The 22,004-nt window shown below is 41.2% G+C and overlaps 3 protein-coding genes across 7 annotated transcripts in view; 2 read left to right on the top strand and 1 right to left on the bottom strand.

Annotated features, from left to right (window-relative positions):
* Window positions 1-6,808, top strand: part of LOC125892834 (NIPA-like protein 2) — a 32,671-nt gene extending 25,863 nt beyond the window's left edge. The window contains exons 6-11 of one of the 2 annotated variants that reach the window (XM_049583114.1): window positions 2,063-2,159; window positions 2,414-2,549; window positions 2,831-2,919; window positions 5,789-5,852; window positions 5,941-6,038; window positions 6,243-6,808. In XM_049583114.1, coding sequence (XP_049439071.1) covers window positions 2,063-2,159; window positions 2,414-2,549; window positions 2,831-2,919; window positions 5,789-5,852; window positions 5,941-6,038; window positions 6,243-6,349 — 591 coding nt within the window. In that variant the 3' untranslated portion in view covers window positions 6,350-6,808. Of the gene's footprint in view, window positions 1-2,062; window positions 2,160-2,413; window positions 2,550-2,830; window positions 2,920-5,788; window positions 5,857-5,940; window positions 6,039-6,242 lie in introns of those variants that run through there. The other variant, XM_049583115.1, reaches the window with a different exon arrangement.
* A 630-nt stretch (window positions 6,809-7,438) lies between these two features.
* On the bottom strand, window positions 7,439-17,665 carry pop1 (POP1 homolog, ribonuclease P/MRP subunit). Of its 4 annotated transcripts, none has more exons than XM_049583109.1 (16): window positions 17,606-17,643; window positions 17,235-17,352; window positions 16,310-16,435; window positions 15,802-15,977; window positions 15,400-15,657; window positions 15,197-15,284; window positions 14,833-15,011; window positions 14,424-14,698; window positions 14,203-14,296; window positions 13,986-14,094; window positions 13,772-13,891; window positions 11,856-11,977; window positions 11,466-11,657; window positions 10,836-10,990; window positions 9,989-10,225; window positions 7,439-9,308 (listed from the first exon to the last, which is right to left on the bottom strand). In XM_049583109.1, the coding sequence occupies exons 2-16, from the start codon at window positions 17,347-17,349 to the stop codon at window positions 8,618-8,620; spliced, it is 2,937 nt and encodes a 978-aa protein (XP_049439066.1). In that variant the 5' UTR covers window positions 17,350-17,352; window positions 17,606-17,643; the 3' UTR covers window positions 7,439-8,617. The 4 variants fall into 4 exon arrangements, with proteins under 4 accessions (XP_049439066.1, XP_049439064.1, XP_049439067.1 ...); XM_049583108.1 differs by having other exon boundaries at window positions 7,440-9,308; window positions 17,566-17,665; XM_049583107.1 differs by lacking the exon at window positions 17,606-17,643 and having other exon boundaries at window positions 17,235-17,547.
* Window positions 17,666-17,911: 246 nt separating this feature from the next.
* On the top strand, window positions 17,912-21,785 carry LOC125893822 (2-iminobutanoate/2-iminopropanoate deaminase-like). Its single transcript, XM_049584751.1, has 6 exons — window positions 17,912-18,065; window positions 18,844-18,949; window positions 19,244-19,298; window positions 19,415-19,483; window positions 21,097-21,152; window positions 21,242-21,785. The coding sequence occupies exons 1-6, from the start codon at window positions 18,001-18,003 to the stop codon at window positions 21,299-21,301; spliced, it is 411 nt and encodes a 136-aa protein (XP_049440708.1). The 5' UTR covers window positions 17,912-18,000; the 3' UTR covers window positions 21,302-21,785.
* The last annotated feature ends 219 nt before the right edge of the window (window positions 21,786-22,004 follow it).

The following is a 22,004-nucleotide window of genomic DNA, read 5'->3' as shown; positions in this document are numbered from 1 at the left end:
GCCAGGACCAATTAAATTGGACTTGAATTAAGACCTCAAGACCTTTGTTGATTCAGTGCTGTTGCTGCACTGTGTTACTGCATAACAACAAAATGAGCAGCAGGAATGGGCATGCACTTTTGGAAGCAGGTTAATAAGTTTGTTTTCATCAGTTTATAATCACCTGAAAATAAGAAAAGTGTTTTTGTTACCTAGGTTAATTGGTGACACTAAATTGCCCATAGGTGCGAATGTGACTGTGAATGGTTGTCCATCTCTACGTGTCAGCCCTGCGATAGTCTGGCGACCTGTCCAGGGTGTACCTTGCCTCTCGCCCAATGTCAGCTGGGATAGGCTCCAGCCCCCCCACGACCCTCAAGAGGATAAGCGGTTAGAAAATGGATGGATGGATGGATGGATGGATGTTTTTGTTACCTTAGAATGAGCTTTTCATATCTACATAATGAGCAGGTCCTCTCCAACAGAGTCATGTTGTTTCTACAGCAGCCCAGAATGGACAGACCAAACACTGGGTTTAGATAGGGCCATTGCATTTTTGCGTTTTTGCATTTCTGCATTTTTCTGACGTCCCACTAAGAGAGAACGGTTCATCAGTCTTGTTCAATGAGTGTAGCTACCAGGCTGTCTGAACTTGAATCCTCTTATCATAATATGATAAAAGCGAGTGGGCAAGTGGGAAAAGATGGGGATTCGTGAGCACTCAGAAGTTTGACAGGCTGACCCTGTACATACCAGACAGACACTAAAAGGAGTTGTTAAAAAATTGTATTCATTAATTTTCACCCATCACTACAGTATTTAGTTTTATAAACTGTCATATATACAAAATTGTCCCTGAATAGAAAAATCATTTTATAATTTAAAGTCAGGGGTGCAATTTTTTTGGTAAGACTTCTGGATAGGTGTTGATTAATCTTTGGGTTTTTTGTATTATACACATATAATATACACCTAAACTCCCTCCAAATCCTTTAGATCCCCTTCACTGTTTATGGAACAACCGATTATCTGCACATAATCCATCAAGCCGGGCAGAGATGAATCCAAAAGGATAACAGCTAGCAGCTCATCAGGGGTGCTAGCCAATAGTATAAACAGTGAATGTGTTGCCCTGGGTAGCAGTGCCATCATTATTCAGGGCACAGCATTTCTCTCAACCATATTCCACATCCCACTGTTGAATGTAATCCTCCTTGCTGAATGGATGTTTACACACTCAGAAACAAAAAAGCAACTATTGGATGAAAAACAAAAGAGAAATGTTCAGGCAGATATTAGAAAAAACACACACGGACAAACAGATGTTTTTAAATTGAGATAGTCTTGCTGCCTCTGGCTGCGGTGATTGATGGTGTGGAAAAGCTACGCTGTTTTCCATTTCTGGCAATGCGTTGTGAATACTCATCAGCCTGTGGAGGAACAATCTCCAACAATATGTGGTGAACTGTAGGTGGTGATTAATCAGAGGCAAATGAAATATCTATCGCTGTCTTCTCATTATTTCCAGAGGTCATACTATTGTCAATTTATTTAATCTGGAAGGATTCCGACTATTAAACCACGTTGGTGTCATTCACAGTGTGTGTAGTGTTAAATGGTATGTGTATGCAAATGACCCAGGTCTTTCTAATCCATTTCCAAAAAGACTAATGAAATCTTGAAATAAGACCTCTATTTAACATATTCATAGAGACACAATGTTTTAAGAGACATTTAAAGGTCAGCTTCTTTCCCTCAATTTTACTTTTGCACTCCCTTCTTATTCTCCATCCATTAAAGCTGTGTGGTGTTATATCAGAGGTCCTTGAACAGCTGAATGCTATTGCCCTGGGCTCTCCTCATTAAGGACCAGCAATTCATTTCATTTTTCTGCCACGGTCATTTGTTTCAATTAAAGCGCACTGCTCACTGCCTGCACACAGCACATTGTTACATAGATAAGATGGCCAAAAGTACAATTCGAGTCCAATTCAGATTTTCATTTTCTGTGCAAAGTTTGAGGAAATTGAATCTGTGTTAATGATTTGTGTGCTCCCCCCTGTCTCTCATGCTCTCTCAACAGTTCATAGAGGTCATCGTCTTTTGCATCCTGCTCTATGTGTACAAGAGGAAGAAGGTGAAGCACATCGTCATTGTGATGCTTCTGGTGGCCCTGCTCGGTATGAACAAATGAAAGCTGTCTGATTGAGGGTAGAGGTTATGGATTAAAGCATTTAGGTAGTCAGAGGTTGCTTTGTTGCCTGGCTACCAAAAAATGGATCCGTGCTCTGTTATCATTTCAGTTGAGTGGGGCATGATGGAAGAAAATAATTCACTAAATCTCACTACAAACCACTGCCACCCCTACAGTGAGGAAGACTTTTGTCTGTATCAACTAAATGCTGAAGTGATCTGTTGGTTTTTGTTGCCGCAGCCTCTCTGACAGTCATCTCAGTCAAAGCTGTGTCGGGCATGATCACAGAGTCAATAAAAGGCCAGCTGCAGCTCATCTACCCCATCTTCTACGTCATGCTCGTCGTCATGGTCGCCTCTTGTGCCTTCCAGATTAAGTTAGTCATGGTTTTCTCTCTCTTCTTCTGTGTACCTTATATTTTCTCCTCTTTCAGCCTTTTTTATTGCTCGAATCCCTCATGTTTGTCACAGGCTGGGTGCAATTTTGATTTTTCAGTTCCCAAACAAACTGAGGAAAATAATATATTAGATATGGTGACATTGTATCTGCAGCACACCTCCAGTATTATGATGGATGAATAGGCTGCCACATAGTGTCTCTATCAGCAAGGACATTACATTCACTGCACCTCTCAAATCTTCTCTGTTCTCTCTACAGATTTCTAAATCAGGCAATGAAAATGTTTGATGCTACAGAAGTGGTTCCCATCAACTTTGTGTTTTTCACTGCAAGTGCAATTGTTGCAGGTATGTAATCCATAAAGCTGTCACTCTGCTGTGGGTTAAGTTTCACTCACTGCCTTCTGTCATTCTGTTTGTGATAAGACAAGTTTCTTACTGTCCACAAATCCTGTGAAAAGACCAGAACCAACAATGAACTGATCCAACACTGGTATTATCGTTTCCAAACTGGTGACATTTTTTTGTAGCCACTGTAGTTATTGTGAGTCAATCCCACATACATTGTCCTGGTGTCATCTGCGGCTGAAAATTGTCTCCAACAATTGCATTGATTCATGTTGAGTAGCTGGAGTTTGCTAAAAATTACAGTGCCCAGTTGTTTTAGGAAATTGCTGAGCCTCATTTAACAAGACTAAGGGTCTACAACAGGGACACTACTTGCTTTGCCCGGGGCCCACTTTTTCAAAATGACAGAAGGCCACGGGGGTTGGCCTTTCTAGGATTTGAAGACATTCAGGGCTTTGCCTCATGGGTGTATTAAGAGACCTGGATACAGCATTGGTGGCGGTGCCTAGTTCTTTCCTATGAAAGTTGCTCAATGGTGCATGACGGCAAAAAAGTTTCATTTCCGCAGTATGAAATTATCTGGATAACTGGCACTGCTTCCGCATTATTGGGCCCATACAGCAAGCACACTGGAGACTTCAGTCGGCCAAGCCGGCTACTTCCAGTGTAGCGCTCAGCTAACTTGAATGTCGTTAAAATGATTTATTTTTGCAGCTCTTGTAGACTTCACAATAGCCAACTTGATAAAATCCTGATAGGGGAACGAGTCATTTCGCAGGGACTGTGATGCTCAAATAAATGAATCTACGGATTTACAGAGGTCTCTTTCCCAATGTAAGTCTATCGGAAGAAAAGACTTTTTGGGCCCAGTGGCATCACGTGACAGACCTGGGAGTTGTAATTCCACTTCAAAGTCTGGCTCACTTTCTGAGGGCCTGCTTAGCATGGACCTCTGTCAGGGTTGTTTTTTTTTTTTTCCACTTTGGCACCTTATTTAAAGTACAAAAAATACTCCTAGAGTCAGTCAGTTTATTTTCATTGTAAATTAGAAAATGATTGACAGACCACCCGGCACCCTATTGTGGGCCCTAAGCTGAGTATTACTGATCTATGAATGTGTTTGCAGCCTTTACTGCATCAGGCACAGTGGTGCTTTGAGCTAAATGCTAGTGTCACCATACTAACACCTTCACAGTAACTATGCTAACATGTTGATGTTTGCAGGTAAAATGCAAAACACAAAGTACAGCTGGAGGAATGTCATTAGTTTTGCAGGTATTTGGTCAAACAGGCTGACATTGCCATTCCTAGAGCCACTCAGCTAGCAAGTATTAAAAATAAAATCAGTTTTGAGTTGGTAATTTCAGTTTCCAGTAGGCCAAATAAAAGAATAATGAATTAAAATTCAGTAGGGTTAAAACAAACTTTTCTTTCAAGGGCATTCTTATATTCCCTATAATTTCTACCAAATTGCATTGCTCTTTCCAGGAATATGAAATTTAAATTTTAAGGAATTTACTCTTAAATTATGGACCCATAGGATAAAGACTGACTTCTTCAGTAGTGGGCTGTGTGCCACACGCAGGGTAGGGAGGTCTGAAAGTATTGCCAGACTTGCACATTTTTAGTTTTGGTCTTTTGATAGTATTTGTTGGCTTTAAGAAACAGCAGCCATATCCTTAAAGATATGTGTGGAGGATAATATTTCATGCCAACTCAAACTCGGCACTTTGTGATGAAGATGTGCTCCAAAACTGCAGTAGCTGAAATTGATTCATGACACAACACAGTGGAATATAATACACAGTCAAGATGATGATTCACTCCTGTATATGTGAACCACTTAGGAGTCCTTGTTCAGCAAAAGCCCCACAGTATTTATAGCATGTGTATTCAGTCAGGTCGGGTCTTTATTATCCTGTCAGTAATAGTGTTCTTTGTTCAATCTGAGAAGAATCAAGAAAATGTTTTTCAAAAGCATTTTTGTCTTGATGGAAAAATCTACCCTCAAAACACTTTAATATGATTTAAAACATTTTTGACAATGGACCTGACATTACTAAATCCATTATGTTGTTTGTTATTCTTCTAGTGGATAAACTGCCCAACATGACGTCATTTCTGGCTATTTCCAGTGCGGTTCAGTGAAGTGTAATAGCAGAAAATGTTCCAGCGGTCCAAAACATCAACAGTAAACATCAGCTATTGGTGTCTCTCTCTTAGACAAAAGACCAACAGCTTCTTTCCACCATTTTGCACTGATGTCCTATAATCATACAGGGCAACATCCATCATAGATCAATGAGGGAGAGCCACAGGGCATGTGGTGATTTGAGTTACTCTCACCTTTTCTGAGAATATCCAGCTCTAATATTGCTCTTGGTATTACTACTGTTCTCTCCACCTACACATATAACCCACAATTGAGTGCACTGAACAACAAATTACTGATGTATTATATCTGGCAGCATAAGAACATCTGGGGGTGGACTCCTCCTGTAAGATTAGTTTAGTTCCAAATTGAAGAATATTATTGTTTTGGTCCCAACCCGGAGGTGTTCACAGCAGCAGACTTTTGGACAGTAAAGTAAGCACATGAAAAGTGAAGGTGCACTGTTCATGAGAGTAAATTGTGTCTTTTGGGTTATTCTGAGGGTTTATTAGTGAACCTGAACATTTTCTGTGTTGCTACTCATCAGCAAGAATGACACTCTTCAGTTAATAACTAAACGCTTTCCTCTCATCATCCCAGCGTAATGTGTACTCAGGATTTGCAGGGCTATGTTTCACAAACAAAGCACTTTAGATGATCTATTCTAGTACTCTGTGAGATGTGAAATGCATTTTAATGTGCTTTTTCATTTTGCAGGGATCGTATTTTACCAGGAATTTGAAGGCTTGGCTTTACTTAACATTTTTATGTTCCTTTTCGGGTAAGTATTCAACAACACACCAGTATTTACAGCTTATTAAAATATGGTATTTACTGTGAGATGGTATCACTATGTTACTCTTTTCCAGTTGTCTTCTGTCTTTCCTTGGAGTTTTCCTGATAGCCCGAAACAGGCCAAAAATAAAGCAACAGGATCGCAATTTTATCGCAATGGATAAGATCCCTGGTAAGTTTTTCATCAACCTTTAATCAGCTCTCATCACGATACAGCACGTTGCATGCTGACCTATTTGTATTGAGTATGGTGTATTGATTAGCCAGCAGTGACCACATGAATCTGCTGGCAGTGACCCTGAATTTATCTGACTGCTGATGTCTGCAGCCCTGGCAGCAGGGTCCATCTAATGAGCTCTGCTGTCCGTGTTCACAGGGAGAAGGCACACAGACAAAGTTCAGCCTGAGGCAAAGACTCTGACATACGGATCGCTGGCAGCCAAACTCATGTGCAACAGAGCTGGCCAAACAGACGATTCATAGGACCAGCTCCATCTGTTTGGACTGTAATATTGGTGGATTTGTGTGTGTGTGTGTACATTCTTCCTCCTGGGTACTTCAACAATATCTCTATTTATAGAAATAAATGGTAGGCATCAACTCAAACCAGTGCCAGCTGAGCGGCAGTATTGGTGGCCATATTGGTCTTAGATTTTATTTATTTTTAAAAAGGCAAATCTCTGTCAATATCCTAAATATCTCTTGAGTTAACAGTATTTCCAGCAGGGTTGTCAGGAGTAACTGATGAGGAAAAAATGACTCTCAATGCACTGAAACACCTCAGGATCACAGCGCAATATCAAATGCCCTACTAGCAACAAATTTCAATTAAAAAGGGGTCCAGGAGGCCACTGTGCCAAATGCCTTCCAGTGTAACATATGTGTTGTGTTTTTCAGTTGAATATGTTGGTGTATGTGTGACCGGTTGTCAATAAACAAGGAGAAAATCTAATGTTTCAACAGTCTGGAGATTTCATGTTCTATGGCAAAATAAGTGCACTAGTGCCCTCTAGTGGTGAGAGAGCTCAAAGAGGTCCAGACAACTTGGTGCATGTGTTGTGTGGATCTGAGGTAAAGTGAATTCCCTTAATATGAAGTAACAAACAGAATAGTAGTTCAGTAGTTATGTAAACCTTCTCTCACAGCTGATCAGGTAAAGTTGCTCACACTTATCTGGCAGGTTTGAATTTGTGTGTGAAAAATTTGAGCATGCTTCATTCTGAAACCTGTTATGATATAACCCGTATAAAAAGCACTAATGCAGTCTGCCCGCCCATCTTTACCTCAAATAAACCTCAGACTACATACTCAACTGCTACCAAACTTAAGTGTTGCCAAGCAACAAAACTCTCATCTGCCACCTACACATTATGGGATGTGTGGGAAACCAGTGTACATGCCAGTGTAACTATAAAAAGAATGCATGTTAAAGTATCAGTTGTTCATTGCATTTACTTATAAGAGCCAGACTATAATGAATATTTCATTGTTGGGGGTTAGATTGAGTGTGCTGTAACATTTGTAAGGTTTTACACAGAAGAAGGTGGCAGTAATTAACCACAGAAGACAAATCCTGTCAAGTGCGGTATGTTTTATTGGCTTATTCAAACAAAACCTTGTCAATGCCGTGGCATTTTTAAACAGAATCTGACACTTCTCTCAAATTCATCCCATTAATTTGCCTTTTTAAAAATAATAGATTGACACTGACATTAATACAGCATCATTAGCATTGGTATAGAGGGATGTAAAATAAGCCTTAAATTAAAGGCGCTGTAAGTAAGAATGTGGCCAAAACGGTTACTGCACTCAAATTCAGAATACTGCCGCGAGTCGTGTCCGCCCCCCCTCCCCTACAGATTCGAGGTTGCTGGACAGCGGCACGCTGGAGACTGATTTGTTTGCCCACGGGCGGCTGCCGTGGCAGGGTCGCGTCCTTGATCTTCAGTTTTCCAGCGGACTGTTTGAGCAAGTCCGGCTTCTCTGCTGCTAACGCTGCTGCCGGGATACAGCTGAGGAGAAGCCGACTGCTAATGTTATGTGCCAGGACACTGCTAACGTTGCTTGCCGTGCTGCTGTAGCTCAGTCGTAACTGTAACTGATGCTGAGACACTACTGACTGCGTGACTGGTAGACGGCGGTGGGTGTCACCATTCAAAACATAAACATGATTTGCGGACTGCAAAAATGTTTTTTTTTTTAAATGCGAATATTCTGGCTGTACTCTTGTTGTTGGTGAGATCAGTATGTTATATGAACATTATTCCTTAGTCTCTGTGACATATTACAATGATTTTACGACTATTTGCTTTAGATTTCTTACATATAGCTCCTTTAATTAATTTTGGAAACCCAGTTGATAAAAGAAAACCACATTTATCTGATCCCTTTGAGATGCATCCCTCTGACTACGGCATTCCTATGAAAACTCAACCAACCCTTCTCAAATAAAACAATAAGGATGTCTCTTCCCAGAGTCAAATAGCCTATACACAACTAAAAATTGTTCCTTCAGCTTCCACCAGGTAGCTTGTAGTCGTCATGCCCCATACATGCCATTATGTCTTCAGCCAACACCATACAATAGACTATCAAGGCACACAGGGATCACTTGGCAAATGAGGCATCATGCAATTTAATTACGTATAATTTTAGGCCTTTGCAGGATAGAAGTCATGTTGATCTTTCTCTATTAACCAAGAATTCGGTGCTTTTTGGAAGTTAAGCTCTGCATAGGCTCAGATGTTTCAGTCAGACCTCTATGTTGATTTTAGCAAAGCGGTAGTGTAGAGATGTGGGGTTACGCAGCAGCAACATTCCTCTGTGTTCCATCGGCTGGTTAAAGAGGGTGTTAAGGAGACCGGCAACACTGACAAACCCCAGGGCCTCCCCACAGCCTGCAGACAGGGAGAAGTCGCCCTGAGTGACCCAGCCTAGAGTCACTCGGGTGCAGTGAGAGATGACACTTGGCAGAGGATCCGGCCACAGCCCCAGGATGAGGTCAGAGGAAGGCTGGGAGGATGATTTGGGGCCTTCAGGTGTGGTGGGGTTTGGTTCAGAGGCAGAGGGAAGGTCTGACTCTTTGCCCTCAGTCTTATCAGAGGACAATGTTGCAATTTTCTTGGGTCCCTTCTTCCGACGTCTAATTCTGGTTTTAAAGTGGTCTTTGTGTGGGGGCTCCTGGGGGCCACTGTCCACAGGCTTGTTGTACAGCAGCTTCAGGTCCTCTGCAGTTGGCACACACACAATGGCGTGAAGCTGTGGATTGCCTTTGGACAGTAGTGACAGACGCACCCACACCAGGCTCATTTCGTGCGCTGTGAAAAACTGTTTCATAGCCGAGCGGTCCAGAGGTGGCACCTCTCCAACACGGCATGGCCTTTGACCTTTAGATGTCGTGGGTCTGCACCAACCTGAGAGCAGCCTCAGTGACTTTCTGTTCCTGTGAAGCATAAAAAACAACCAATATCAACTCATAACAAATGATTTATATTCAAAAGAAAAGTTGCATTGGCCCTATTAAGCACCCTGAGAGACATAAAATTTGGTTAAAGCACATTTTTAATTCCTAATGCTGAACACAAAAAGGCAGCCAATGGACGGTAAAAATCAATCCAATTTTTTTCTCATAAAGTCAGCCATTACTCAAAGCTCGTGTGATGGTTTTATGAGGATAGATGCAACTCTTCCCCTCGACTAATCTCTGTGATGTATTGCATCAATTTAAGGCTGGATGTACTTTGGGTATTCTCATCAGGGACGTTATGATGAAAGGGAGGTAGACTGGAGAAGCCCCATGAATCAAGCCTGTCACAAGCTGCACTGGGGTCTCTTAATAAAAAAAAAAAAGGAACAAAGTGATGATTGGAGCCCGAAACCCCCTAAAACAGTGCACATTTCTGCTCAGGGGACCTTTAAAAGTCAACTGCATTAATATTGTTAGAAGTGTGATTTAGATGTGCAGGATGTTAAACGTCTGAAGGGAGCTTGGCGCAAAACTGCAGTGGGTGTGTGTTTTTACTGACATGAGATTTTTTTCACAACAAGACAAGGAGAGGGGATATTAAAAAAAACCTTCAGCATTTATCACAAACATGAATATAAAAGAAGATAAACATGTACCTCAGTACAGTTATGTGGCTCGGAGGCTTCGTGACAGTGATATCTCCATGTGATGTCATCTCCTCCTCCATCACTGTGTCAGCCTGTGTTGTAGTTTGGGTCTGGCAGTCTCCTTTCCTCTCCTCTCTTCCTTCCCTCAAGATAAGCTCCCACTCCTCGGCCAGCTGTTGCCACGGGCAACGGAACGGAGCCAGACAGCCATGTTTAATGTAACTGGTTCTTTTGGCGGGCGGACGCCTACAGAAGAGATCAGAAGGTCAAACCCTTGTCAAACTGTTGGGGGCAACCTTGCCAATTTATGTAACAAATCATGACTGCTGCACGGTGGATTGTAGTAGATGAAAAGCACACAGCCTTATTACCATCTCGTCTGCATGGTGGGAAATATCTGCATAATGGCAATTAACTGGGGTCAGCGCTTTAGAGCGTTTTCCTCTATCAAAACCTCTAATCCACTGACATTCGCACCACTTACTTAGGCTGTAGGCTAGTGAATATTATCTTTTCCTTGCAGATGATTGTACAGTCATGCAGTAACAGAACACTACAAAGAATCTTTAGTTCCAGCATCGTCTCATTATCACCTTACTTTATTCCTATTTAACTGAAAACAGTTTCCCTCACAGTTTGAAAGGGTAATTTAAAACACGTCTGTCTATATTCTGGGCAATTTCTTAAGATTCTGTTTTCTATCAGTAGGCTGACACACTAGTTATGTGCCAAAATAATTTTACAAGATATACAAAAGCTTTGGCAGCACAAGATGTCCCCACTGAAAACACTGATAATAATAATCACACACAACATTACTATGTCTGGTTCATTTCCCGCTCAGTTTTCAGCTGACCTTTTGAACTTGTCCAGGAGCTCTGCCTCCTGCTCCTCCTGAAAACGAATGCCTGCAGGGCAGTCTGGGTAATCGTGGGGGAAGTGGGGGGCTCCTTTATTCTGAGAGTGTTTCAGACTCATGTTCAGCCCTCCGATGCGAACTCCTCTGTACACCTGGCAGAGGAAGAAACAAAGCAGACAAGACCAAACACTGGATTTTTGGGGAACAAAGCAAACCTGAGGGCTTCCAGTCTGCCTTTAAATTTCAAGGTACATTTAGTATTTCACAGTGCTTGTCCAAACAAAATGGAACTGCCCCAAAGCATGGACGAGGCAACCAAATAATAAAAACATCTTTCACAGAGGTCTCAGTACTGACATCCGTTGTATTATACACATGGAGCCTCACAGCACCTTCAGTCAAATACCAGGAAACCTACAACCTACCCAAAGCTTACCAAGTAGTCATCATCACTCTTCTTGATACACTATAGCTGATATGTACTAATGTCTAAAACAGACAGTTTTAGAATATGTAAAATTATGCTAGTTTTAACATTACACAAAACAGTAAGATGGCTGCCACTTATCAGAAAGTGAAGATAATAAAGTGAAATTTAATCATGAAGGCACCGTCCATGCTACCTACCAGTGGGATCCAGAAGGCCATGCCCCACCCTTTAGGAAGCAGCAGGTCCCATCCAGCACCCCAGGAGCTCATCTCATGTCCCACCTGCTTACCAGGTTGATGAACCAGCAGGATGGGGACCCGGCCCTGCAGGGGTGTGGGGCTCAGCCTGGACCCCGGCACCAGCACCTCGCTTTTCATACGGTTCAACTCCTGTAGGCAACACAGATAAAATGCCAGAGGTTAGAGCAACAGCTAAGCTTACCTGTGCTTCTAGAAACAGAGATGTCTGGCTAGGATGCAGAGGAAAGTGTTTAGAAGTAAGTAATGCACATGCACTGTAAGCAAAAGTACAACAATTATTGATGAGTACTGTATAACATCTCTGGTTGTATAAAAATGATTAACTACCTGCTCCGATATCTTGTTATCAGTGACGTTATCCCGGACAGACTGCTCCCACAGGTAACTCTGACAGCAGGGTTCTGGGACTCCTCGCAACATCAGCTCCCTTCTCTTCTCCTCGTCCACCTCTGAAACAAACACACAGCACACATGGCACGCTCCTGCATGACCAGCATCTCTCTATTATCTCAGAACTCTGAGAAACGTTTTGTTTTTCTGAATTAATGAGTTCATTATCTCAGAATTTCTCAAAATTTGTGTGATGATTTTGTTTTATTCAAAAAATGAAAAAAAAAAAATCTTTTAATGAAAACTTTATAATTCTGAGATACTAATCTCATTAATTCAGAAAAAAACAAGGCAAAGATTTTGTTTCATTAGTAACTGCATTAGGCTTTAGAGAGATTCATAACCCAACATCTCAAATAGCAGTAAATTGATAGGTTATTAATAAACCATATTAAGCTATGGTAACAGGAACATGCTGTAACACTCGCTCATTCACATATCATTCATACATGATGCATCTTCATTTATGACTCTGAGTCTGAATGGATAGTTTGGCATGGTAAAATGTTCATACCCTAAATACAATACAATACAATCTATACTCAAGGGATTTTTTTTAAGTACGAATTACATACCCTGATCTCACTTGACTGTAAATAAGACTATTCTGATATGAAAACAGGATCTTTCTGTGAAAAAGGATCGAGACATCAGCCTAAGAAGTGGATAAACATTATTTTGCGAAAAGAAAGACAGACTTATGTTTACCCTTAAGTAATCCCAGAGCCTGCTACAGGTTTACTGTAAAACAACCTATTCTAGCTTTTACTCAGCAACATGAACTCGGTAACTCAAGAAACTTATTTTTTAAAGCAGACTTCCAAGGTCTGTAAATTCTCTCATGTGGAGAACTGAAATAAACATAAGGCATGTAGTGCAAATACTACTGGCCAATGTGCCTACAATTCTCACTATGGGTAAAATCATGCAGCTGCACAGTCATTAAGTCCCAATGTATGTCAGCCAGTGAGGAGCTCTGTTAAAAAAGATTCAAATGTGAATCTCTCTCGAGAGTCTAGTGACACCTCCTGCTGTTCTCTTAATGCTATGGAAAAACTGTGAGGAAGAAACTAGGCTTAAAAGAAGTTTCATCATCTTGTGATTACAGGTCACAGACTAGAATAAAAATGTAAGTTATTTTAAAGCCGGGCCTCATTATCCTGGCTGTTGAGACTGCTAAAAAGGCTGATAAATACTAACGCAAAGCAAGAAATGTCTTACGTTTGTGTATGTTTGGTTTTAAATTAATAAATGCAAGATTACAAGATGTGGGTGAACCAATGTGTAAAATACAAGATGGTTTCCGAGGCAAGGCAATCACATTCCGTTCCTCTACCACCCGCCCCTAATGTGAGCAAAGACTAGCTAAGTAAACAAGGACATGTGTAAGCACTGACATAACACATAATATCAGACAATTATGATATAGTCTGATTTCCTTTGGCCTAATATATTGTAAACTAGAAATGAGCATACTGAAAGCAGCTCTACAGTGAAGGGACTGACTTCATAGTCTTCTTCATAGTCAGTGAATCAGCTGTTTTCTGTCACTGAGGCCATGTTTGGAGTACAGGGTCCTGCCAGGATTTGAACCTGGAACATCTGCATGGCCAGGCAGAGGCCCCCCGGAGCACAGAACCAGATGTGTACTCACTGAAACAACCTCATGACAAGAAACAGACTGATTCTATGCTCAGCTATAGATATGTCCCATTAATGGTCAGGTTTCTACTGGCATATATTAACAGGAACATAAGGAAGGAAATATCCTGACTGCCTGCCATTTTACCATGTGTATCTATAAACTAACTGCCCACACTCTTCCATTGTCTGTCTGGTAGGTCAGATTTTACCTTGTTCCTGCTTTACACAGGGCAAAGCTTTAACCTTCTTTGTTGGTAAAGTCAGCCTGGGGTCATCTACAGTCAAACCCAGCACTGTGCCTGCAGGGAGCTCTCCAGTCGAATACATGCCTGGATGAATTACACAGTGACAGATATTAGATTAAGCATGCTTACCTTACCAGATGACAAAATCTAAGTACTGATAATAAAAACAACAATAGACCTTTCAGTATGTGAAAGACATCAGCTTGTTGTTGATGCAGATTCATCTTGCTCTGGTCTTTGCAGTGCTCAGGCCACCAGAGGGAGGAGGGCTGGGACTTACTCATTTCCTTTAAGAAAAAAAAAAAACCTGGTATACATCACAGTTCTTCTGAGTGAAATGCAAGTGTATTTCAGAGGCTCTCCGTTTGTCATGTTGCTAACAATATCATTCTTACATCACAATCTGTAGCAGCTTCCAGAGTTTCTGCCAGAACAGAATGGGACTGTGGTCCAATCAGGCGATAGCGTACAATCTCCATTGTGAGGTCACTGCAACAGATTCACAGGTGAAAAACAAAAACGTCAAATAAAATAATTTGGAGTGAAAATAATTCATACAAGGCAAATTTTTACTCAATTTGCATCTTTTTTTAAATTCACTACTAACTACACTAACTTCATAACTATTCCATTTGAGCTGGACTTCCAGGTAACTGGAGTTGTGGGAGATCTGGTTCCATCTCCCAGTATCTTCTTAGCAGGAGGTGCACCGGCATCCTCACAGCTTCGTTTTCTCTTGGTTCCAGTTATCTGCTTGGCCTCAGGGCTCTTCTCGGGCTTTGGCTCTGTTTCTAGGGTGGGAACAACCTCAGCCGGTGTCGCTACTGGAATAACTGGAGGAACAACCGCCTCATCACACTGGCACACAGTCTGTAACTCAGGAAGAAGGTCCTGCAGGGAGCACAGTTGCTGGAGTTACACTATCATATCTACTAAACTCCAACCTTTTACCACAAGATGAATTTACTTTTTTTGTCAGAATACTACATCCAAATATTTGCAGTATTCATAATGCAGAAGCATACTTGTTTAATAGTGGGATGAGCCCAAATCCACAGCTGCCTGTGGGTTGAGCCCTGTGAACGGGGTCTCCAGAGGAAGGTGACAGGGCCCAGGGGCTTTGAGGGGTACTGTCCTGCTCTGTACACCACCACACTGCCCTGTTTTCGCCCTGACAGACACAGTGCTGCAGCAAATGTAGGACCTGGAAACACACACCATACGCATATTACTTTAAAAATGCATCTAAACAAATCTAAACTGATTGTATGTGTCTTCACAGAGGAAGGATGCACGGGGAAAATAGGTCCACAGTGACAGAATATTTCTCAGCATTAAAAATATAGACAGATTATATGTATTTGTAGTTGGGGTAGGGCGTATTCTCACCGGCCTCCTTGCTTGTCAGCTGTGACAGAGCAGCCAGCAGCTTGTCTTCCTCTCCCTGTAGCTCTATGCAGCAGTAATAAGAAAGGTCCTGAGTGGACAAAACCAAAAAGGTTATTTTACTTGCAGTGAAATCCCATTAATAACAATCTTACTTTTGTAAAAGAATTAAACACAACACACACTCCAATTCTGTGATGATGTACCTGAAGTAGGCAGTGGCTGCTCATTGCCCTGTAGCAAGGCCGATAGCATTTGTATGTAGGTCTGTCCCCGAGGCAGTAGCCCCACTTTTTAACCATGTGGAAGCGCTTGGCGTGCCAAATGTGTGTTTCCAGCCACACGTTCTTCCTCTGGCGGCGGATGAACTCAAGCAGCAGATTTCCGTGCCGGCGGCGGGCCTTGCGGCTCTTGCTCTTTGCCTGTTCCTTCTTCTTCGAGCCAGCCTGGAGGCTCTTCTCTCGCTGCAGGAGGCAGGAAACAGAAATCAGAACTGGGATACATGACAGTTATTATTGCACTTCAAGAAGGAGACTGTCTATGGAACAAGAGACAGAAAATATTAAGTAGGACATTAAGATGCTAAAAGGAAACATTCTGAGCCTTACCATTCTGTTGGCCACATCCCTCAGTCTGTGAGGGAGCCGCTTGGTGTTGTGGCCCATGGCCCGTCTTCTCATGTGTTTGGGCAGGGCTCCGAACACATGGCAGCTGCCTGTTGTCTTGGTGACAGCTTTCAACATGGCACACACCTCTGCCGCCCTGGCCCTGGCAAAACTTCCACCTGAGGAGTGATGGGAGTGGGGGGAGAAGGGGGAAGGCACTGAATTCTAAATGTCATTAATATGAGTATCCTAAATTAGACTAAGCTAATTATTACTTGAAGGACGGCAGGAAAAAACAGCACATCTGTACTAAATGAAAGGAAAATATGATCATTTTCTATGACTTGCAGTATATTAAATGATTAAAAATGGGTCTCTAATAGCTATAGGATTTCCCATCAGACAATAACACAGAGTGGTGAGGTCATTATACAACGATTCAAAACAAATAACACCTTATTTACAGTATGCAGTACAAAGTAAATTTGTAAGAGTAGGTCAGCGTCTTTACCACTGATGTACTTGGGCATGTCCTTGGCGTAACCTCCATCATCTTTCTGATGTCCACGGACCCATCCACTCCGTTTCTGAGGGTTCCTTGACTTTTCTGTAGTTGGATCATTATCGCCACCTCCACCTTTGGGAAGATCATTATTTTGTCATTTCAGAGCCATCACAGGTAAGAATGAGATGTGTTCAAGACATGATTCCATACCAGGTAAGACACACAACTGCCCCGTGGCCACACACCCTTAGAAGCAGTTGTTTCTATGGCAATTACTTTGTCATATTCTTATAAATTATTTAAAAATGTTTTTGTTAGTAAAGCATTATAAAACCAGCAATATTAAGGGTGTTAAGGTAGCTCCTGTACTGTGGATTTACCTATTCCTGTGGCCTTCAGGAGGAGCATGGTGTCATAGCTTTTTAACCTTTGTTTTGTTGTAATGCTTACACAATCTTTCCACATCCCTAAAAAAATCAAAAATGTAATGAAAATATTTAAAATTATCTTACACTACTTACTAACAACAGTAAACCTGAGGTAGACTATTATTACAACAAAGGAGCTAACATCTGATTTTCCCCATAATTAATTAATCTGGCCATGGATGTTGCCTATAACATCATTATTCCCTTTACATAAACTCTGCACCCACAAGGAAGTTTGAATAAGCTAAAGGAGATAAAACTGTGTCCTGTTTAAACTGTTGTGATTAATATTAAAGTTAATTTATTCGCAGACATGCAGAGATGAGAACAAATGATGATGTCAGACAGGACACAGACTGAGCTTTGCTGACCCTCTGAAACGCTGACGACGCAGCAGCAAGAGAAGACGAGAGAAAGAGGAGTGTAGAGGTCACAGACAGCATCACAAGAACATAGTCAGAGACATATTGAACCATATCAGATAAAAACAGGAGACATGGTACCGGTGACCGATGTGTCCCCTCCATTATGTGTGCTGCTGTGAGAAGATGGGTACTGAACACTTGCGGGCTGGTTTCTCAGCTTCTTGTCCCTCATCTTCACTTTAGCAGCAGACATTTTCTGTAGAATAAAGACATATTTTAGATGCCAGTTGCTAACTGCTAAACGAAAAACTGACACTGAAAACACCAACATGACTTGTCAATATCTGCTGATGCTAACTTTAGCTACTTAGCCACGTTACTCCACATTAAGTTTGGGTGTTGGTTTAAAAAACACAAATACAACCTATCTAAACATTCAATACATTATTATTACATAGCATGTGTTCACCTCTAGATTCCCCCGTATGAGTGTACGCCAGAAACTTAGCTCAAAATATGGGTCTGCTGTCTTCTCCAGTTAGCCACCATGTGAGTTTCATCACCATGCTTCCGGACATGTGGTGTTTATGGGATTTGTAGTGTATCTGCGCAACTAAAAGTTATACTGCCACTGCCAACCAATCTAAACTCTCTTGCAACGATGTTCTACTTTGTCATGAATAGTCTTGATTTAAGCATTCAATGTGTCAACAGTAGACCCACACTTGTGCCAAAAAAAGGGAAAATGAAAAAGTTCTTGCGCGTCTAAAATGCCATTTACAGTACGGCAGCGCTGGTCACGTCATCCAGTGCGCTTGCAGCTTTCCCCTGCTTCCCCTTGCTTGCACCTCCGTTGCAGCAGTTGTATTATTCCCCTGGTTTAGTTGCACATATTCCTAATAAAATGGCGGCATTGATCAGGAGGATTATCAGCACAACTAAGGCTCCTGCTGCTATCGGCCCGTACAGGTGAGAAGAGGTTCAAAGTCGCACCAAGTTACAGCAGGCACACAGCTGACGTAGTAGCAGTCAAAGTACCATTCATATACACCACATGTCAACAGTGTTAAAATGTTTAGTGTGTTGTTGCCATTGATGTGTCAATCGGTATAATCATACAGTTGTGTTTAAGTGCACTCTGTCGTACAGTAGGTCTGTAGTGGTTGAAGCTAGGGGCAGTGATCACTCACTGGGATGTGCTTGGGAGCAAAGTACAAGTTTTGGGACTGCCCTTTAAACTTTGTAAACCAGTGAAAGGCTAAGCTATTAAGATCAACAGCAAACTGCGATGTCAAGTTTTCCCAGTGCAGTTCTCCTATCAAGTGTAGTAGGCCATGACTTTGCATTCAAATGTTTGGTGGGATTGTACAGCTCCTGTGTGACCACTGGCTGACAGTATAGTATTATATTTTACATACAGCATGTGAATGAAGCTTAAAGGGGAAAAAATATACGTTGTCTAAACGCACATTTTGTCTATGCAACAGAGCAGAGGTGTGTATGTTTGCTAGATGGTTCATTATAATATTTAATCAGTGATAATACAAAGTACAAAGACAGACTTTTTAACCCAAATCTCTGCGTTATCAGTAACTTTGGAAATCATCAAAATGTCTGATCGATGTCTGCTGTCCTGCAGCAGTGATGAGAACTAGAAATGATAACAAGATTTCAGCCCCCTCTGAAAGCTATAACTCAGCCTTTAATTTAATTCAGATGATTCTCTGTCTCTCTGTGTGATTTCCAGCCAAGCAGTGGTGGTAGATCGGACCATGTACGTCTCAGGACAGCTGGGGATGGATCCTGCAAGTGGACAGCTAGTGGAAGGGGGTGTTCAGGCTCAAACCAAACAGGTGACCCACCCAATACAACCTATCAGTCATTTACTCATACACCAGGAGCACTGCTAAATAACTATGTAAAAGATGTTAAGTTGTTTACTTTAATCATTCACCAAGTTAATCTGTCTTATATTCTGAACATCACGAGGCTGATACAGTATGAATAAATGCAGTGTCACAGTGCAGTGTATTATTAAGAGTGAATTGTTTCTTCAGGAGTGTCATGTTTCATTTTCTGCTAGCTTTGTGCCCCAAAGGAGCAAATCAAAATAAAAGATCAGAGGACCTATTTTTTTCCCCCCACAGGCTCTTGTGAATATGGGTGAAATCCTAAAAGCAGCTGGCTGTGGTTATGAGAATGGTGAGAAAAACTTTACCATCTGAAAAGTATTGCATTCAGCATTGATCACTTTGAAGTTCACATGGAGAATTATTTTGTCGCAGGTCTTAATTACATCTTGTCATTGCTTCCCGCAGTTGTCAAAACCACAGTACTCTTAGCTGATATGAATGACTTTACCAATGTCAATGATGTCTACAAGCAGTGTAAGTATCAATGATTCACTTATCAATGGGAATTTTATTTGTTTTTCTATGCAGCTGAGCCATGGTAAAAAATAAGGCTGAAGTTCATCACTTGAAACTTGCAGTACAGACTTTGCCACCAGGTGTCAGCACAAGCCAGAGAACCTGCATTAACCAGGTGTCCATGGCTTGGGGCTTCCCAGTCATTTTATGCAAGTGGTCTCATTCTTACATAATTAGTTCTGTTTTGAGTGCCGATCTGTGGTTATATACTCTTTATTCATTACTGTAAATGCCTTTCCATAAAATCAAACAATCCTAACATCATATTTGTCTGCCCATATCCTTGAGATATTTGTTATGCTTGAATCTTCTTTTCATGTGGTAAATATGCCAAGAAAGTAAACACAGAGGTGTCAGACAAATGTTCAGACACAAGCTGACTTTGTCACCACTGCTACAGGGACTGCTGATGTTTGCAGAGTCACAAAGCAGAGTGAAACCTGAGCTGCTGCTTCCAGTGGTTTAAGCCGTAATGTAAATGTCAGACATCATGCCATATCTGATGCTCTGCACACAGCCAAAAATCCTTTAAAAAGGTCCAGTGTGTAGGATCATACCGAGTGGCAGAATTACATAGTAAAAGAATGGCTTATAGGGAACCAAGCTAAATGCAAATAATGTCCTTCTACAGTCATTGCATTGTACAAATAATATTTACGTCATAAAGATATATTAAAGCCAAAAAAAACCTCTATTTCCACTTTAACTCTAATTACAAAGCCCACATATGAACCCAGAAATATTCAGTATGGAGAGTAGGACTTTCATCTACATGCACCATATTTATTCATGTGCTGTTTGAAGTTTTTTCTTTCCCCAATATAGGTTTAATTAAGTTTAGGGGGTCCTTTAGACATGTCCCACTTCCATCGACGTTAGATATCATATAAGAAGTATACAGTATATTATATATTAAGGGTTACAGCGTACTGTAAATGCAGTAAATGATTAAATACTTTGTATCAGTAGAACTGAAACTTTGAAAATCTTTGCCAGTTTAAATTCACAAAAAGAAAGCAAAATGTGTTCCCTAAGAGTCTTATGTCCCTTTGCGTGATTTTCTTGATCAGCACCTACCTGACAGACAAAGGCTCTCATAAACTGGATAAGTAACAAAAGACCTTTTCACTGACGTGGCTTAGCAGGCGCAGCTCAGGTGTAAATAGTGACGCTAACGATTGCATGTGCAGACTGACTGGGACAATAGAGCAGAGCCCCTAATTAGTGTTATTAGTTACAGCCTGTGCTTGTCTTGCTGTGACAGTCAAAGTATCTGCAGTGGAAAAAAAGGCTTTTTATTTTATATTATTTAGTGACAGAAAATAGCATTTCATCTAAACATGTCAGTTATTGCAACTTCAAATCAGAGGTGTGTCAGATTGTTAATGTTTCATCATAAAACACATCCATCTTAGAAATCACAAGTCACATTATTGCCTGTGTATCAGATTACTTCTTGGTTGCACTTTTTTGCACTTACCAGTTGTCAAAGCTCCACCATGCATCTGTTGCAACATGTCTAAATATGTGTGTGTTAGTAACCCAGTGCCTTTAAATGTGCTGCTCTCTAGTCTTCAGCACTAACTACCCAGCCAGAGCTGCCTACCAGGTCGCTGCTCTCCCCAGAGTAAGTATTTGATTGTGTGTTTCCGTTGGTCCTGTAATCGATTCAACCAAACTGAAAACTGTGTGTTCTCTCTCCATATCTCTTTTTAGGGTGGACTGGTTGAGATTGAAGCTGTTGCTGTATTGGGCCCTCTGACCGATGCTTCCTAACAAATGCATCTATCAAACCATGAAAACTGGAAAACCCATAATCACTGAAAATTATATAGAATGTGCCTTGTTTTGTAGAGCAATTAAGGATTAATTGAACAAAAATCCCACTGAGCACTTATTATTTCTATAATACAGTATATTTATTAAGTGATTTTACATAATTGTCATAAACATGTAGTGGAGCATCTTGCAGACTAACAGCAGCCGGGCTCGGACCACTTTCTCCTCTCTCATTAACATTGATGAGACGTGTTTGGAGGCAACGCTGCATTTTAAATTCCCTCTGCTCACATTTCACTGACAATAGCTGAAAAGTATCTAAGCTTGTTTGCTCTTATTGAGTTACACTGCCAGCAGCGGCAGTGTATCCTCTCTCACTGTGCCAGAGTAAGGATGATCAAATATAACTCAATAATAAATAGTTTTAATTTATGTAAATGGTCATTTGTTTTGTGATACCAATAAAACTATATGCAGATTATCTCTTTGTGATACATTTATTCTTGTCCCTCCTCAGTGATGAGTTATTTCGTATTGGACAATTGTTGATGCCCCCAGGGGTTTATACACAGGGGACAGTATGGGATGTTATGTCCCAGACCATAGTCCAAAATAGATTATAGATTACAGCAGTCCAGCTCTTATAAATGTTTGAATTATTTTTGGTTTATGTGATGAGCATGGAGTTCATCAGAAATAT

The sequence above is a fragment of the Epinephelus fuscoguttatus genome, linkage group LG8, assembly GCF_011397635.1.
Source record: "Epinephelus fuscoguttatus linkage group LG8, E.fuscoguttatus.final_Chr_v1".
Lineage (NCBI taxonomy): Eukaryota > Metazoa > Chordata > Actinopteri > Perciformes > Serranidae > Epinephelus > Epinephelus fuscoguttatus.
This window is presented reverse-complemented; position numbering and strand designations above follow the sequence as displayed.